Source organism: Melanotaenia boesemani, chromosome 16 (genome assembly GCF_017639745.1).
Source record: "Melanotaenia boesemani isolate fMelBoe1 chromosome 16, fMelBoe1.pri, whole genome shotgun sequence".
Taxonomy (NCBI): domain Eukaryota; kingdom Metazoa; phylum Chordata; class Actinopteri; order Atheriniformes; family Melanotaeniidae; genus Melanotaenia; species Melanotaenia boesemani.
Window position 1 is genome coordinate 2,962,953 of NC_055697.1, and position 13,004 is coordinate 2,975,956.

The 13,004-nt window shown below is 46.8% G+C and overlaps 1 protein-coding gene across 1 annotated transcript in view; it reads left to right on the forward strand.

Annotated features, from left to right (window-relative positions):
• The first annotated feature begins 5,108 nt into the window (after positions 1-5,108).
• Positions 5,109-13,004, forward strand: part of ttc27 (tetratricopeptide repeat domain 27) — a 94,661-nt gene continuing 86,765 nt past the window's right edge. The window contains exons 1-2 of the mRNA XM_042010094.1: positions 5,109-5,628; positions 11,890-12,073. Coding sequence (XP_041866028.1) covers positions 5,538-5,628; positions 11,890-12,073 — 275 coding nt within the window. The 5' untranslated portion in view covers positions 5,109-5,537. The remainder of the gene's footprint in view (positions 5,629-11,889; positions 12,074-13,004) is intronic.

The window sequence follows — 13,004 nt, forward strand, 5'->3', positions numbered from 1 at the left end:
GGACTGAGTGGATGCTTCTTTCTGGGTTTGGCAGGAAGTGATGCGATGAAGGTTTTAGTTTCCTCTGTGATGCATGAACACATCGCAGCTGCTAACAGAGGAAGATGCCTCCCAGTTTGTTTCCATCAGGTTTATTTACAGAAATAAAGAAAAACCACAAAAATAAATGGCCCATATATATATATATATATATATATAGCACTTTACTGTACCTGGGATGATACCCAAAGTGCTTTACATCATACATTACATTCACACACACACACACACACTGATGGCGGAAGCTGCCATGCAAGGCGTTAACCATGACCCATCAGGAGCAATTAGGGGTTCGGTGTCTTGCGCAAGGACACCTCGACATGAACTCGACTTGGCCGAGGATCGAACCGGCAACCCTCGGGTTACAAGACGACCGCTCTACCTTGCTGAGCCACGCCGCCCCATATCCCCCAAACTCTGCAACATTTTCTGCCCAAAAGCTGAAGTTCAAATCGTAATCTGTCTGATCATCATCATGACAAGATGGGAAATGAATGTGGAACGCCAACAGATTTTAGTGTTTTATTCTAGTTAATATCTACATAAAATGATTTATTGATAATATTTAAGATGCAGCTGAACATGAGACAGGAGACGAAGAACGTCTCTGTTTACTGACTGGATGTCCACTCAGGTGATTGTATGTTTGTGTTTATGTACAACAGATGTCATGTTTACAGTCCAGTAATGACCAGAGGCGAGTAAACGAGTCATAGAGTCGAAAAAAGTCAGTGAAGAAATACGAAGTAAACCAGCAGGAGCCAGAACAAAGGCTCTCGTCCCATGCTCATTATTCTGCTTCACTTTTCCTTTCTTCTTCACACTCGTCATCCACTTCATCAGCTCCACCTGTTCAACTTCCTGTTAACCAGCCAATCACATGGCAGCATGTAGTCATTAAGACGTGAAGACGACCTGCTGAAGTTCAAACTGAGGATCAGAATGAGGATGAAAGGTGATTTAAGAGACTTTGAATGTGGCATGGTTGCTGGTCTGAGTATTTCCAGGAATTTTCACCCACAACCATCTCCAGGGCTTCCAGAGAATGGTCTGAAGAAGAGAAAACATCCAGAGCAGCAGTTGTTTGGACCAGGATGCAGCAGAAGACACACCGGGTGCCTCCTGCCAGCTAAGAACAGGAAACTGAGGCTACAATTCACACACACTCACCAACACTGGACAATAGAAGATGGAGAAACGTTGCTGGTCTGATGAGTCTCCATTTCAGCTCCACATTCAGATGCTAGGCTCAGAATCTGCTGGAAACATCATGAAAACATGGATCCATCCATTTTCTTGGCCTACTTTGGGCCCCTTAGTACCAACGTGGCCTGGTTTAACCAGCACAGCCTACCTGAGTATTGTTGCTGACCATGTCCATCCCTTTATGACCATAGTGGAGCATCTTCTGATGCTACTTCCAGCAGGATAATGCACCATGTCAGAAAGCTCAGATCATCTCCACCTGCTTTCTAGAACATGACAATGAGATAATACTTTATTGTCCGTTTGCACTGGGACTGAAAATTGGACTGCTGTAGCAAATCAGCAATCATTACAGACTAGTCATTCAAAAACAATGTCTGAATATCCATTAAAATATCAGCAGGAACATAAAATGTAAAGTGGTGTTTTGTTGCTGGACTTCTGTGCTCATCATTGATTGTCCATAACGAACACCTTGTTCAGACATAAAAGTGTCCACATGTGCACTTGGCACCAGGACACTCTAGGCCGCAGTTCAATGGTCGACTTTGTAGTCGTATGTTCTGGACACTCGGGTGAAGAGAGGGGCGGAGCTGTCAACTGGTCACCAACTGATGGTGAGTTGGCTCAGATGGTGGGGGAGGATGCCGGTCAGGCCTGGCAGACCCAAGTGTGTTGTGAGGGTCTGCTGGGAACGTCTAGCAGAGTCACCTGTCAGAAAGAGTTTCAACTCCCATCTCCGGCAGAGCTTCATCCATGTCCCGGGTGAGGCGGGGGACATTGAGTCCAAGTGGGCTGTGTTCGGTGCCTCTGTTGTTTTGGCGGCCAGCTGGAGCTGTGGCCGTAAGGTCGTCGGTGCCTGTCGTGGAGGTAACCCCCAAACTTGTTCGTGGACACCAGCAATAAGGGATGCTGTCAAGTTGAAGAAGGAGTCCTATCGGGCGCCTTTGGCCTGTGGGACTCCAGAGGCAGCTGATGGGTATTGGTGGGCTAAGCGGAGCGCAGCTTCAGTGGTCGCTAAAGCAAAAACTCGGGCATGGGAGAAGTTTGGAGAGGCCATGGAGAACGACTTCCAGATGGCTTTGAGGAGATTCTGGTCCACCATCCGGCGGCTCAGGAGGGGAAAGCAGTGCTCTGTCAACAATGTGTCCAGTGGGGATGGGGGGATGCTGACTTTGACTTGGGACGTTGTGAGGAGGTGGAGGGAATACTTCGAAGACCTTCTCAATCCCACCAACACGTCTTCCGATGAGGAAGCAGAGTCTGGGGTAGCTGGTGTTAGCTCTCCTATCTCTGGGGCTGAGGTTGCTGAGGTGGTTAAAAAGCTCCTCTGTGGCAAGGTCCCGGGGGTGGATGAGGTCCGCCAAGAGTTCCTTAAGGCTCTGGATGCTGTAGGGCTGTCTTGGCTGGCACGCCTCTGCAGCATTGTGTGGACATCGGGGACAGTTCCCCTGGACTGGCAGACTGGGGTGGTGGTCACCCTCTTCAAAAAGGGGGACAGGAGGGTGTGCTCCAACTACAGGGGGATCACACTCCTCAGCCTCACTGATAAGGTCTATTCAGGGGTGCTGGAGAGGAGGGTCCGTGGGATAGTCAAACCTCGGATTGAGGAGGAGCAGTGTGATTTTCATCCCAGTCATGGAACAGTAGACCAGCTCTACACCCTCTTCAGGGTCTTTGAGGGGGCATGGGAGTTCGCCCAACCAATCTACATGTGTTTTGTGGACTTGGAGAAGGCATTCGACCGTGTCCCCCAGGGACTCCTGTGGGGGGTACTCCGGGAGTATGGAGTGCCGGACTCGCTTGTACGAGCTGTCTGGTCCCTGTACGACTGGTGTCAGAGCTTGGTCTGCATTGCCTGCAGTAAATCAGAATCGTTTCCAGTGAGGGTTGGACTCTGCTAAGGCTGCCCTCTGTCACAGATTCTGTTCATAACTTTTATGGACAGAATTTCTAGGCGCAGCCGAGGCGTTGAGGGGATCCGGTTCAGTGGCCTCAGGATTGGGTCTCTCCTCTTTGCAGAGGATGTGGTTCTGTTGGCTTCATCGGGCCGTGATCTTCAGCTCTCACTGGAACGATTCGCAGCCGAGTGTGAAGCGGCTGGGATGAGAATCAGCACCTCCAAGTCCGAGACCATGGTCCTCAGCCGGAAAAGGGTGGAGTGCTCTCTCCGGGTCTGCAATAGGGTCCTGCCTCAATTGGAGGAGTTCACGTATCTCGGGGTCTTGTTCACGAGTGAGGGAAGGATGGAACGGGAGATCAACAGACGGATCAGTGCGGCGTCTGCAGTGATACGGGCGCTGCATCGATCTGTTGTGGTGAAGAAGGAGCTGAGCCAAAAGGCAAAGCTCTCGATTTACCGGTCGATCTACGTTCCTACCCTCACCTATGGTCATGAGCTGTGGGTAGTGACCGAAAGTGAGATTGCGAATACAAGCGGCCGAAATGAGTTTTCTCCACAGGGTGGCCGGGCTCTCCCTTAGAGATAGGGTGAGAAGCTCTGTGATTCGGGAGGGGCTCAGAGTAGAGTCGCTGCTCCTCCACATCAAGAGGAGCCAGATGAGGTGGCTCGGGCATCTGGTTAGGATGCCTCCTGGACGACTCCCTGTTGAAGTGTTCCGGCCATGTACCACCGGAAAGAGACCCCGGGGAAGACTCAGGACACGCTGGACGGACTATATCACTCGGCTGGCCTGGGAACGCCTCGGGATTCCTCCGAATGAGCTGGTGAATGTGGCCGGGGAGAGGGCAGTCTGGGTTTCCCTGCTTAGGCAGCTGCCCCCACAACCTGACTCCAGATAAGTGGAAGAAAATGGATGGACATAAAATGCAAACCCATCAAAAACCATTAGAACTTCCAGACAAAAAGAAAAACAGCACAATGCTAGCGACTGAGCAGTGCGATGGAGGGAGGAATAAATGGATGTTTATTTATTCCTCGTGCAGAAAGCCTCCCTGGAGCGTCTGCCTGATGGGAGGTGCTGACACTCATCATGCAGGGTATGAGAGGGATCTGCAGCTTTCTTATTTGCCAGTCTAAGAGTGTGTGCAGACCAGCTCTCCACAGCTTGACCTACATCCTTGGAGCAGATGTTCAGCTGTTGCAGAATCCTGGACTTCAGCTGGACAGAGGTCACAGAGCCAGACCGGACCTCCGTACTGCAGGATGCTCAGTGTGGTGGCGCTGCTGAAACTGTGGAGGATCTCACTGCAGACTCCAAAAGACCTGAGTCTCCTCAAAAAGTAGATCATCTGCTGTACTTTGTTGCAGATGTTGCACTGTCCACGTGCACTCCCAAATATTTAAAGAATGCAGATTGTTTAATGGGTTTGTTGTGTATCGTGACCGGAGCTGGTGTCTGTTGTTTGGTCCCAAAGATGACCTCCTCTGTCTTGGTGGGATTTAGTATGAGGGCATTCTGGTCTGGACTACGTTGCTCCCACTGTCAGAGAAAGCGTCTGGTTTCCCAGCAGAGCTGTCGTCAAGATAATTTGATGAGATGTTGGTCAGGTGCACTGATGTCATTGGTGTAGATGGTAAACAGCAAAGGTTAGCTCACTCATCTCTGTGGGACTCCTCTGCTGGTTGGAACCAGCAGCATGTGCTATTGACCCTTACCAAAATTAATTTAATCTACTTTTAAATCCCAGTTGGGAATTCTCTCTCTGCATTTAATCCATCCTAGTTGCTAGGAGCAGAGGGCTGCCAGATTCCTGTACCCAGTTGGGAGTTGAGGGCTCAGGGATCCACAGTGGTTTTTACCTTGGTTGCCAGCCTGGGGACTTGAACCAAGGTTCTTCAGACCCAAGCCCACCTCTGTAACCACGAGGCTGCCACTGCCCTACCACGATACTTGTGGATGAGATGTGGATTAATGTGCAACTGCTGCATTTTGGAGAGAAGAAAATCTGTCTCATTTAGTTTCACCCCCTGAAATATAAAGAAGTTGTGATTTTCCTCGTGCAGTTTTAGTTGGTTGGGAGACTTCTTAGTCTGAACCAGTGATCCGCCGCGGGACGGAGCTAACATCAGCAGCTGCAAACGCATCTGCACGCAGCTCTCATCGTTGCGGACGTCCTCATCAGTTTCCCACAATGCATCGCGGATCTGTCATGGCCGCTCACTAATGCTGCTTTCGCCACATGGGTGCATCTAAACATTTTCTGTGAGCTTGAGAAGTCCTGACTTGGCCCGCTGACGGAGCCATTAAGCGGCGGCTCGGACTCGGGACGGTCCCGGCTGAAGGCAGCAGATCCTCGGTCAGTTCGGGAGGAAGCAGCGGTGTTTGGTCATGTCGCTCCACATAGAGATCCCCATCCTCAGAGGCTTCCTGACATCCAGCGAGGCAGCAGAATGGAAGCAGAGCATCGGCGGTATTTCAGGTGAGAAAGCGGGTTGTGTTGTTTTACTTGTGTTTGTGGTGGAGAGCGCGAGGAGCAGGTTGTTTCCGCTGATCGAAAAGTCACTACGCTGCTGGGATGTTGACGCTTACCAAGCAAAATCACATTTAAACGCAGCGGTAAATAGACTTTACATTTTTGCTAGCGATAATATAATATTATCTGTGATTGTCACAGAAAATAGAATGTACACGAATTAGATGTATCTGAGCGAGCTGTCCGCCACCAGAGTCCGTGTGTGAACATCACGCCAAACTCCGTTTAAGATTTGGGCAATGTTACATTTGCGAGCTGTAGTAAAAATTTTATGAAGTAAACTAGACTGGTTTGGAATATTATGGGAGGTTTTTCCATTCGGCATACATCTGCTATGTTTATTTGTGCAACAAAAAAATTTAAATCCACTCTTATAAAATAAATGTGGCTAAAGTTAGCTTAAGTTTGCTTTAGTTTCATGGTGTCAACATAAAAAACGTTTGTAATAAATAAAGTTTGGTAGAGAGTTGGCTGAATGAGAACACGGACGTCACGATTTGATTGTTGTAATTTGCTGCAATTAGCTGCCCTGAATTAAAAAAAAGGCACGTGGATTTTAGTGGCAGGCTTTACTGTGGGAGTTTGTCGTGACGTCTTCTGTCCACGCACCTGCATCGCGGACAGTGAGCCACGGTCCACGGGAAGAATCCACTCGGAATTACGCTAACTGCTGTAATCCGGATTAGATTAAACCAAACAATACAACCCAAACAGTTTTCGGATCCCTGCAGCTGCTGCAGAACAGACAAGTTTAATGAAACTGCTGCAGGTTAATATTAAGTTAATGTTCCAGTTTTACCAGTTACCACAGTGTAATTTCATCTGTTTATTTGTTCAAGAGAATGATCCAAACACAGCTGGATTAAGGAGAGATTGAATATGTGGAGCACAAGATGTAGCTTGAATAACACATTAGTTAAAAATACTGTATTTGTTGGCTTAAATGAAAGAAGCTGCAGGACGTGACCGAGATAAGAGAGGTGGTTATAGATGGATGGACAGCTGGAAGCTCTCTGGCTTTTTTAAATGGCTGACAGGCTTCATAAAGGCTGAGTTATGAGCCAAACCCAAATATGCTGGCCTTTGTTATTCAGCAGTGAGAAACTTGGTCTCCCTCTCTCATTTAACCTCGTCTCGACTAGACCGTCCTGTCCATGAGACATGAGATCCTACAGTCCAGACAGCAGCGATGCTAACATGTAGCATAGCAACACGATGGGGAGAAACTCAGCTAAAAGACTCCACCAAGCATCGGCATCCAAACCAAACACAATTCAGACCCCAGCAGTTTTATGGGAATGTAGAAACCAGAACAGCTCTGTCCACTTTAGAGCTTCTGCTAATTTCTCCACACAAACCAGGAGTCACATGACAGCAGAGACTCTGCTGGTTCCAGAGACGTCTGTCTCATCACGGTGGGACAGAAACTCTGGAGCTAGCAGCCAGAACCAGAACCAGGTCTTACTGTTGCTGTTTGTGGTAAAATGTTTGATTCCAGCTCTAAAAACTCGGCTAACGTTTCTCCTATGACTCTGTCTTTATTTTAAATGAACCATGAAGGTCCTGCTGGTTTCCATGGAGACGAAGGAGGTTTATAGTGAAGGATGCACTCTTCCTATCATAGACTAGTTTGGGCTTCGTTTCTTTCTGGACCCTTATGGGGGCCTTTTGGACCGAGCTGGTTCCAGTGCTGTTTGGAGTCAGAACCTGCCTAAGCACTGGTTCTTTGACTTTCCACGGCCCAAGCACCGGCTCCGGGCTCCTGGTTCTAAGCTGGCACCAACTCTTTGCTGAGCCAGATCTAAGAACCGCTTCACGTAGGTTGCGTCAGTGGTTGGAGGCGGGGCTACCTGGCCAACAGAAAAGCGTTGAAACCCTGAACCGCCATCTTCAAACCAGAGAAGCCATGGATTACAAAAACAAACAAAACTGGTCCGAGACCCAGTTTTCCCTGGCAATATGGTCATCCACTGAAATCCAAAACAAACTGGACAGGCCAGTCGAACAAAGGCTGTCTTTGTGGAGCTTCAGAGGAAGATGTCTGCAGCTGGCTACGAACGTAGCGCCGAGCATCTGGTAAACAAACTGAAAAAGCTGAAACAAGAACCAGAAGAAGAAGCTGGGACGTCGCGGCAACGGGCGACCCAGAAACGATCCGCACTTCGACATGCTGAACGGCCAGTAAAACCAGACAACCGAGGCCTTAAGCTCCACCACAGCCGAGTCCATCCTCCTGCCCATGGTGGGCGATTCACCTTCCCCTGGAATCCAGTCCTCCTCATCCTCATCTTCGTATAGCAGACCAGGTAATTAATGTTAATAACACAACTAATCCACTTGAAAATGTGCATTAAAGCCAAGATGTACTTCAGTTAAGTGTTCTGGTGACCAACAGTATTCAGATGGTATAGACGCAGTCAGTCTTTGTTGTAGTTTGCTGTATGTGGGCTGATGTCATCGGACATAACAAAGAACTCTGCATGCTAGTCCGTTAAAGCAGAACCAAACTAAGTTCTCCACACCGTCGTAGACCAGGCTACATTCCAGCTACTCAGTCTTCACCATAAATATACTGCATTATAACACTTCTTTATATGGTCGACGGTTTAAATGTCCAAGAATTTTAATGAGACAAAGGGTTCAGTAACTGGTACTTGATGTTGACTGTTCTTTGTTTTTTGTGGTGAACAGGTAAACAGAAGCGACATTTTAACGCACCTGGAGAGGTCCGAGCCGAAGCTGCAGGACGGAGAGAGATGAGCGGTTTAACCTGCAGAAAATGGAGGCCAGTGCAGCGCTATGATGCGGAGCATGGTGTACGTAATGGAAAAGTAATAAAAAACCATCTTGCCCTCTCGTTACTGTAGTTTTATGTTCTGCTTTTACAATAAAACCTTTCTTAATTCAAACTGTGTTTTTTCATGTGTCTGTATTAAATAATGCCAAACTCATAACAAATGCAAGCCAAAGTCCGGGTAAACGGTTCAATAGTCGTCTTTATTGATAAATATCTGCCAGGGGTGTTCAACCTGCGGCTCAGGAGCCGCAACCGCTTGTTGGCTGGGAGACACCATCTTTAGAAACATGGGAAATGGTCTGAATTTATATTCCTTTTATCTCGAGCCCTTCCATATACATCACATTCACACACTGATGCAAGGCGCTCAACCACGACCCCTCAGGAGCAACTAGAGGTTTGGTGTCTTGCTGAAGAACACCTTGACATGAACTCCACTTGACCAAGGATCGAACCGGCAACCCTCGGGTTACAGGACGAACTCTGTGCCTTGCTGAGCCACGCTGGAAGTGTTTAGTCTGATCACAGATGAACCGGAAAGATTCCTGTGACATATGTAAGTTTAGCACAAGCTTCTTCTCTGAGTAAAGGATTACTTTACTCATACGTAGGACCAGTTTGCTTTTTCCAGATGAATCTCGGATAGTTCGGTCTTGATAAAACGTGTCAGCTTGTTGTGATAAAACAGATGCATTGTGTGACGTAATAAAACAGATCGTCGCGACTTGTGATAAAACATGTCGTGTTTTGTTGTGATAAAAAATGTAATAGTCACTCATGTCATGCATGCAGGGACGGTTGACCTGGACCAGGTGGGACAGATTCAGTGAACTCAGCTTGTATCTCACGAGTTTAAGCAGCAGACCGATGAATATGGTAACTGGCTTTATTATTATGATTTAATTAGTCAATCTCAACTTTAATAAATTGCACGCCTCATCCGGTTAAACTGAGTAGCCTCTTCATGAGTCGTTTAGTCATCCACCTAAACCTTGTGGAAACACTTTGTTGGTATATAAGAGGAATAAACTCAGAAATGAAGGTAAACCGTGTGCAGCCTTCAGCTGCAAACTAACCCGTACACAGTGAGGAAGCTGCCGCTCCTGCGTCTTCATCTTGGGTCTAAACTGCTGCTCAGCCCTTGATGTTTTTGCAGATTCGGTTCTTTGCTGCCTTATTAACTGCAGCGCAGTCCTGCAACCTTTATGAGTTATAGACTAATTTGAAGGCCTCTCCCTTGTTTTCCATAATTACTGCCATTTCATCGGCCGGCCTGAGGAGTAGCTGAAATTCATTATATGTGTGGCCATACCTCAGGCACTCCATCCCCCCACCTCATAAAGCCGGAGCCTTCAACCCCTCCCTCCTCTCTGAGCTATCATGGCAGCCCATGGGGTTCATTAGATCAGCAGTAAGATGAAAACCTCCTCACGCTGCCTGTGCAGCACTGCTCGTAGCACTTATTAAAGCCAGGGGTGCAGTTAAAGGATCATGTGATTTACTTGAAGCTGGGTGAAACCGGCTTCCTGTCAGAGTGTGAGCTTGTTTTTCACTCAGTGGCGTTAAAAGTTGAAGGTTTCCAGGATTGTAAAGGTTCGGTAACTTGCAGTGTTTTAGACTTTATAAACCAGATGTGTGTGTTTGGCCAGATATTTAAAGATGAGAATCTTGTTACCATGGCAACTGGCAGTGGGTGGAATTTGTTAGCTGACATCTGACGTGGACTTCCGGGGCGTTCCGGAGCATTCCTTAGTGTGCGACTGCAGTGGCTTACCAGAGTTTGAGAGAGGTTTTGAGTGTGTTTTTGTGTGTGTGCTTATGGAGTGATAGTGTTCTGTGTCATCCACAAACATGAGGCCGTTTGTGGGGTTATTTTTCCTACTTCTGCTGATCGCATATTTCAGACTTTACTCCACTCTTGGCATTGGACCGGATGTGGGCTGACCGACCGAGCTGCAGGTTCTGTGTCAGAGCCGGTTACCTTGGCAACACGTCACAACAGAGTAGTCCACTCAGCTGGTTCTTGTGAATTTTATTGGTAAAAAACAACATTAACGTGTTAATAATGGATTTTATATTTTTTTCTTTCGTAAGTGACCATGGTATAAGCAGGATGATGCCCTTCGAGGTGTCCATTATCATAAATTAATGGACTTTGAGGAGGCAACTGTCTCTGTGTGTGTGTGTATATATATATATATATATATACATATATATATATGTGTGTGTGTGTGTGTGTGTGTGTGTGTGTGTGTGTATGTATATATATGTGTGTGTGTGCGTGTATATGTATATATGTATTTATGTAAATGTGTATATTATGTATATATATGTATGTATGTATGTATGTATAAATATTATACAAATGTAGTTGCTGACCCCTGCTGTGGATTGTGGATCATCAGTCTTTCCATCTGAGAGACTCTGCCTCTCTGAAATGCTCCTTTTACACCAGTCATGTTACTGACCTGTTACCAGTTGACCTGGTTAGTTGTCCAATGCTCCTCCAGGTGTTTCTGGTTTGTACCAGGTACTTTTCCAGCCTTTTGCTCCTGTTCCAACGTGTTGCTGCATCAGATTCACTATCAGCTCATATTTTCATCACATGGTGAAACGTCTCAGTTTCACCATGTGACATGTTGGTGATCTGCTACTGGGAATAAAATGTTAGTTGGTGAGATTTATAAATCATTACTTTCTGGTTGTATATTTTACACAGAGAACCAACTTTCTCAGAATGTTTTTAATTGTGTTTAAAACCTTTAACCGTAGCTGAACATGTGGAATTAAAACTCAGTATGGTTGACATGGTTGACAATCTTTTTTTCAACTTTTATAACTTTTAAAACTTTTGGTTTCATATGAAAATGCTAGAAAATCTTTTTATCTCTGCTGTTTATTTAGCGTGCACAGAGCGGTCCTGCTGTGTCCTGGGTGGGTGTTGGTATCATGATAATGCTTCGTCATTGTGTTGTGACCCACGAGTGATGGATGACCTGACACTAGCCCCTGCAGATGGATGAATGAAGCGGAGCCCAGAGCTCTGGTTAACTTTCCAGCCCCACAACGATCTGAATCTTGCAGCTACAATCACTGCAGCGGGTTCAGGGGTGATCTGTGACACCTTGGTTCGGTTTATACTTAATGCCTATAAAACCTGAGTGAAGTGACCAGAAGACATAGTGCTCTGCTCCTGGAGATCTCCAAACAGATCATTGGGGGAACTGAGCTGAAAACATTGCAGAAGGAAACTTGCTGTCATCAGACGTTTGCAAATGTCCTCCTTGTATTAAAAAGGAATGCTGTCCTGCTTCCTGAAGACGGCTGTCTGAGCCGCTCCGTGTGGGCTGGAACACGCCTCTGTGTTAATGTTCCTTCCTGCTTTCAAGCCTTTCTGCTTTTCCTTCCAGACGCTGGCGGTCTGCTGCAATCCTTGTTGGAAGGGGACTTTCAGGCCGTTCTGCTGAGTCCACAGATGGCGAATCTGTTAGCTGGAGACGGCAGCTGCAGCGAGGACGAGGACATCGAGGCCTATCTGGAGAGACGAGTCCTGCTGTATCTGACTGGTGGCACCGATGATGACCAGACCAACAGGTAACAAAGCAGGAAGGTCACTAACCAGTCCGATGTTAGAGATCCAGCAGCATTTCAAGGTTTTAACCCTTAAACCTCCAGCAGATCTCCCCGAGGTCTATCTCTTCTACCACCAGAAACAGTAGTGTGTTTATTCAGAGACTCTAAATCCAGGTTGTCCAAAGTTGGTCCTCAAGGGCCGCTGTCCATGTGAGAAAATTCACTCTGGATCTTTTTAACCACCCAAAACTCTGTTACTGTGTAAACAAGAGGCCAGAACGCAACAAAACTTTGGAGTTTTGCTTTCTCAGCGTTGTGGTGTGAACAGGGCCTCGGCAACATGGCAGCCATAGTGATGATGAAAATGTTGTCATGGATCATCTAATTTTAGATGTTGAAGAATTGAAGCTCTGTTTAAAGAGCTGGACGTGAACGTAGGTGTCTTGATTCTGGTTTTCAAACTCGGATTCTGGGCGTTACGTTGAGATTAAAGAGCAGTTCTGTTTTTATTCTCTGAAACACAAACTCTTCATAAAAAGTCATTTCAGAGATTTAAAAAAAGTGTTGAAAAGTGTTGAACATAGATGTGAAGTGAGCCCAGCGATGAAAATGACGGCGTGGAGCTGATGTGAGTGTTGCTGTGGATCTGTGAAGTATTAATGTTGAGTGAGGACATGTTAGCGTCTCTGCTGGCTCTCAGGGAAAATCGTCTGTGACCAAACGGTGGATGCAGTTGATCTTTCTCCTCCTGCTACACCCTCATCATGACTGGGTCCATTTCTTCTCTCCTCCATCATCCTCCATCTCTTCTTCCTGCTAATTGAAAAGCAGCAAAGCATGCTTCCTCGGCTCCTGTAAAACCCCAGAAATGAAGCTGGCGGGTAGAAAAGCTTCCTGTCTCTTTGTGTCCTTGTCATGAAAAGAGCTCAGAATGTTTTAGTCAGCTTGTAAA